This window comes from Echeneis naucrates, chromosome 16 (genome assembly GCF_900963305.1).
Source record: "Echeneis naucrates chromosome 16, fEcheNa1.1, whole genome shotgun sequence".
In the NCBI taxonomy this organism is placed as follows: domain Eukaryota; kingdom Metazoa; phylum Chordata; class Actinopteri; order Carangiformes; family Echeneidae; genus Echeneis; species Echeneis naucrates.
In genome coordinates this window covers 5,062,668-5,068,667 of record NC_042526.1, presented here as the reverse complement: position 1 = coordinate 5,068,667, position 6,000 = coordinate 5,062,668, and the positions used below count along the sequence as shown (strand labels likewise).

The 6,000-nt window shown below is 42.3% G+C and overlaps 1 protein-coding gene across 3 annotated transcripts in view; it reads left to right on the top strand.

The window, feature by feature from the left end:
• Positions 1–653: 653 nt before the first annotated feature.
• gnao1a (guanine nucleotide binding protein (G protein), alpha activating activity polypeptide O, a) overlaps positions 654–6,000 on the top strand; it is a 69,601-nt gene continuing 64,254 nt past the window's right edge. For all 3 annotated transcript variants that reach the window (XM_029523912.1, XM_029523914.1, XM_029523913.1), the window contains exons 1-2: positions 654–1,339; positions 2,211–2,253. In XM_029523912.1, coding sequence (XP_029379772.1) covers positions 1,222–1,339; positions 2,211–2,253 — 161 coding nt within the window. In that variant the 5' untranslated portion in view covers positions 654–1,221. The remainder of the gene's footprint in view (positions 1,340–2,210; positions 2,254–6,000) is intronic.

Sequence of the window (6,000 nt, the reverse complement as noted above, 5' to 3'; positions counted from 1 at the left end):
AACATGAAACGTTAAAATGATTCCCGGGCCCAGACCCGTTTTGTGTTGGTGTTGTCCCTGCTCCTTTGTGGGGACAGGTACTCTGACTTTGTCCCAATGTAAAATGTTAAGTTTGTATATGCAGGCCCCTGTGAACTGGGACAACCAGCTGTTTTCATTTGACCCCATTTGACCCCTTGAACACTTGGGTGACTTTTACAGTTGCATCATCTCGATAGTAATATCTGATAATAATATCTAGCAATATCTAATAATTTTGCGCAAAATACCTCAATTTACACCGGAATATAAAGTACAACAGAGCGACACATCCGCTTCCTCTTTAAATGGCTCTGACTGACTCAATAACATTTAATCAATCAGTTTGCTAACGTTAGCTTGACTTAACTTTTTCTTTTTCTTTTCTTCGTTGAAGTAAGTGTACAATGAATTTGACATACAAAGTATCAAGTGAGTAGTTTTTGTAATAATGTTAGTTCGAGGCCAAACTAGGAGGAAAAAGGAGCTTGTGATGGTGCAACATGGCGCCCCACCACCAGGCCGAGCCACTGGGAGTCGCCATTTTTTCTTTTTTTTTTTCTTCTTTTTTTTTTTTAAACGGTTTTGACGTCACCAACTAGCAATCAAACCAATGAAGTGACTGAGGACCGAGCCCCTACCGGAGCTACCGGGAGGCAGTCACAGCGCTACCGAGCGAGTCCCCGCCGCCCAGCCCCGTGAGAACCGAGCGATGCCCGCGCTGCTCACCGCCGCCCAGTAACACCCGCCGCCGGCCAGCCGAGGCAGAAGAGGAGGGAGAGAACCGTTACCGTGATTCACCGACGGACTGACCGCCACCACCGAGAAACACGTTTTTTTTTTTTTTCCTTTTTGAGAAACAAGCTGCGGAAGCGACATCGCTGTATAGTTGCTTGTTTTATAAAATTTTATTAGCTAGTTTTTTTTTTTTTGTTTGTTTTTTAACATTTTTTCTCTCTTGCCGAGCGGACCCACATCTAAAACGCTATAACGGCTCCGTCGGTCCGGCTCCAGAGCCACACAGAGGGAGCTGCCCAGAGAGAGACACACACACCGAGGCAGAGGGAGCGGAGGTGAAGGATTCCCAATCAGCTTTGTTTTTATACACAACTTCCACTTTTCTTTTCTTTTGTTTTTGTTTTTTTGTTTTTTTTCTCCGTGGATCCCGGTACCGGTAACGCCATCAAGCTGTGTTCTCTAACCATGGGATGTACTCTGAGCGCAGAGGAGAGGGCGGCTCTGGACCGGAGCAAAGCCATCGAGAAAAACCTGAAGGAGGACGGACTGACCGCGGCCAAAGATGTCAAACTGCTGCTTCTGGGTAAGAGACGCCGGCTGAATTTGTATGGAAGGGCCCGAAGAGCCGCGGTGGGGTGGGGTGGGGGTAGTGTGTGTGTGTGGGGGGGGGGGGGGGGTGGTTGGAGGAGCGTTGGAAAGGTGTGGTGTGTGTGTTGGGGAGGGGGGGGGGGGTTAGCGAGAGAGGACCCTCTGAAGGTAGAGGTGCAAATGAATGAATTAAATATAACACACAAGATAAAAACACGATTATAGGCTTAAAAAAAAACAAAAACCGCAGAATGGCCAAAGAGGAACTGGTGCCTTCTAAACACAGACGTCTTTATAACACCACTTTTATTCTAACTGCTGTTATCGGACATTATTCCTTGAAGATGTGACAGGTGGGTGGATGTAATTCTGCACAATGGGTCGACATGTCGGTGAAAGATGGGGACCATATCAGAGATGATAAATGCAGTTGAGTGCCAGATAAAAATGGCAGCATGCAGCAGTGAAAGGCCAAGCACAGGCAGTGTTGGTTCATTGGTTTCAGGCTGGGAGACTGATTCATTGATTCTTTATTTGTAATTGTCTCTCTGCTAGCCAACTGCTTCTCTTTAAATTGTTAAATTGAAAGATGGGGAGTGAAAGGTAGGATGTTGAGTAGGAATGGGTGCAGCCACTTTCTCCATCTTTTTTTTTTTTATCTCCACCCTGCCTCTGCTGCTGCCCTTATTCACTTAGGTTTTAGAGGCTGGTCCTCTCTCTCTCTCTCTCTCTCTCTCTCTGTCTCTCTCTCTTTCTTGATTTTCCCCACCCCCTCCTCTCTTACCCTGTTTCCAGCTTGCTGCCATACACATCCACAGAAACACACACACCCTGTTTACATTGTCTTCTTGTCTCTTCTCCCTCAGGGGCTGGAGAGTCGGGGAAAAGCACCATCGTCAAACAGATGAAGTAAGTCTTTAATAAGCACGGTCTAAAAAAACTATAGTGTGTAATGTGTGGCCCTCTGATCCTTTCTGTCTCTCACACACACACAAACCTATGAACCTATAGGTGCAGCTTGATAGTTGTCAGAACCATCTCCAGATTTTTGTCAGTCACTGTTTCTCCTTAGCACCCTAACCCTAAGATAAATCCTGAATGGTCTTGCCTGACATGTAACCAAGCATCACTCTTTCATCCCTTATTAAACAGCTGATGTTGCTTTATATGTGTGGGAGGATGAGCCAACTTGGGTGTGGAAAAAAACATAATGCAGGTGCAATGATTTGCTTTGCCACTGTGTATGCATGGTTGTATGTAAACTGTTCAGAGATGTTGCTTAATGGGAATGATTGTCATGGAATATACTATGTGCATAGAGTCTGCTCTGTAGCTGCCTTTAAAGATTTGCGTTCTCTCAGGTCTAATACTTTCTTGAGTAGCGTTTACACAACTGGGGTGAAATTGTTACCTCTCCTGCATAGGCTTGTGCTTGTGAGAATATTTGAGTTTAAAATTAACTATCCTGGACCGCGCTATCATCAATTGAACCCTTTAATCATTCTTGCACACCATATGTCCAAGTGTCAATATTTGGACCGAGGGAATCTGTGATTGTAGGATATGGATGCCATAGGGCCAGGTGACACAGCCCAACAGCTTCTTTGAATTCCTCATCCATGCCAATAATTCTGTGATCACAGAGGTAACTTAATATCACAAAGCTGTGCAGTTGGTGTCCATTTTAATGCTGCTGTTATGGCATATGCAGATTTTATCATGAAGTTATAGTAAAACCGTATGTAGGGGTGAACACAGTGAATTTAAAATTGCCCACCTTAACAAATACAGTGTTATTTAATCCTTGTCAGGGTTGGAACTGGTTATCCCATAATATATTTTTTCATTGATGTAAAAATAATATACTTGTGTTTTGATAATCAGATTATCATTGTGTTTTGTTTTTTTTTTACCCACAAAAGTGCCCAAAATACATTGTTTTTTGTTTTCGTTTTTTTCAATTGTGTAAATTTTCCACTTTTCTTTGTTTCTCTGCTTGAAACAATGCGTTTTAAAGTATCACCTTGAGCTTTAGGTAATTCAGAAACTTAATTAGCCGGAGGCCTGAGATGTTTTTACCCAAAATATGAAAGCACTGCTTTTTGTTATGGCAACATCAGTTTCCAGTGGCTGTTTGTGGCAGTTGCAGATGCAGAAACCATGTAGAATATTAACTGTGTCGCTGTTTTTGAAAATCAGGTTACTAACCAGTTTTCAGTCCAATACATTTTGGGTATAATGCCACGTCAGTACTCCTGCTTTACTCCTGCAGATTTAACGGTTATCTGTGGTTCTAACCAGTGAGTTTTGGTAGTTAATTAAACTAACTAAACTGTTTTTTTCTTCATATAATATTTACATATGGACTTATCTATGGAAAGCTTCAAGCAACATTCTCATCCCCTAAATAGTTCTTTTGTATTTACTCTATCGCTGAAATAATCCTATAAAATACCACAAGGATTTACAATAGTTCCCCACCCCCTCTCCCCTCCCCACAAGTGTAATTTAATCTCTAATCCAGTCATGACATATGGTTTTTCTTGTATCTTGTCTGCTGTGTCTTCTTACTGACAGCTGAGTGCATTTTAGTCAATAATAGGCTTTGGTTGTGGTTGTATGGTGACACATCACATGGACATGGGTCAGTAGATCCAGATGAGCCTGTTTCTCAGCTGTTAATGGTCAATCCAGCTGCACAGAACATTCTGCACACTGACTGACCAAAGCTCCCTGTGAGGTTCAATGAATATGTTTAGTTGGCTATAACCTATGGGGAAAATCAAAGCATCAATTGCCCTAAATCTTTGTAAATCACACATTATGGAGTGATTCCAAATGGTCGGTATGAACCTATCAAGGTGGTACTGCAGATGATATACTTTTTTATAGTTTTCCTTCATTTTTATGTTACAAAGAAACACATTTCGGATAACATTACACCTGATTCGATTTAACTGGATTTACTGTCGCGAAGGGAGTTTTTTAAAAATCAGTTTTACACAGGACATTTCTTGAAATCATCCCAACTTCTGTGCATCTGTTGTCTAGATGCAGCTGGCGAGCTATTCTGGCTAATGCTAGCAAATGAAACTGCTTCTGCTGCTAAATGCTCTCGCATGGGAAAGCACATTTTTATTAGTCTAACTTCTAAAAAATAACCTGAACTGGAATTAGGTCTTTTAATAGTGAGATTTTAGGGTTTTTCACCACACTTAATTCTAGAGTTGGTATTTATTTACAAAGGCCATCTGATATTATAGTGAAGGAAGCAGCTTTTCAAGTGGTGGACAGCGCCTTGCTAGGGAAGCCTTTATGTTCCATTCAGAGATGCTGGGCTATTTCCGTAACCGCATCAGAAGAGTGGAAAGCTCCTACTGCATTTTCTCTCATAGTGCTTTGAACATCTGGGGCATGCTCAAGTGACCAATTGTGTGTGTGTGTGTGTGTGTGTGTGTGTGTGTGTGTGTGTGTGTGTGTGTGTGTGTGTGTGTGTGTGTGTGTGTGTGTGTGTGTGTGTGTGTGTGTGTGTGTGTGTGTGTGTGTGTGTGTGTGTGTGTGTGTGTGTGTGTGTGTGTGTGTGTGTACGTAGCGTACGTAGAGAGAGACAGAGATGACTGATTTTATGGTGTGTATATTGAGTTGCAGTGTGTGTCACAGCTGTGTGTGTGACCTTAGTAAGTGGATGTAAAGAGTCTATTATCACTCTGTCCAGTTCAGTAGAAAAATATTGCTGCTTTGTTCATGATAAAGTCACTGTTATCAGTGCTACATGGCTCTTCAAGGAAATTTAGTTGGAGATGTGCTCTGTCTAAAATCATTTAGCAAGCATTGCATGTGTCTGACCAAACTCTGCCTATTGTTCTTTGAAGTACACATTATTAGATGATGCAACCACTGAGTGGCAATGACTTATGACCAAGCACTGATAACAAATCTATTGGGAACACAAGTGCACTTGTGTGTGTGTGTGTGTGTGTGTGTGTGTGTGTGTGTGTGTGTGTGTGAGAAAGAGATAATGAATTACAGTTGTGTATGGATGATTGAATCATCACAGTGTGAAGCCACTACATGGTCTAATGCCAGATTACAGTTGTTAGACAAGAAAGTGGAAGAAATGACATATATGATACAGAAGAAGGGATTTTACGTATTATATACACACACACACACAAACTCTGATCTAATATCAGTGAGTGTAATATATGGGCCAGCAACCCAAGGGACTTGGTCATGTGTGAACAACCTATCTCTTTCTTGTGCACACTGCTGTGGCTGTATAATACTGTGTGTATGAGTGTGTGAACGTGCGTGCATGCATGCATGCATGTATGTGTGTGTGCGGGCGACACCATCTGTTTAGGGAGCCTGTGTGTGTTTAGACGTGTGCAAAGGCTTCTCTTGCTGCCCAGCTGGCAAACTGACCTCTCCATCAGTTCTCAGTGTGTCCAAGTGTTTTGAAAAACAAAATAGTAATATTTTCATATGAAAGAGCCGCACTGAAGAAACCACTGTCCAGCACAGTGGGGATAACAAAGGTTTTACTCAGTGACTACTTGAACTTCAGTCTCCCTCCCCTTTCACTGTTGTTTCTGTGAAGGCAAACTCCAGAGATGGGTTTAACTGCACCAGGAAAGGAATTAATTATTCGTTGGT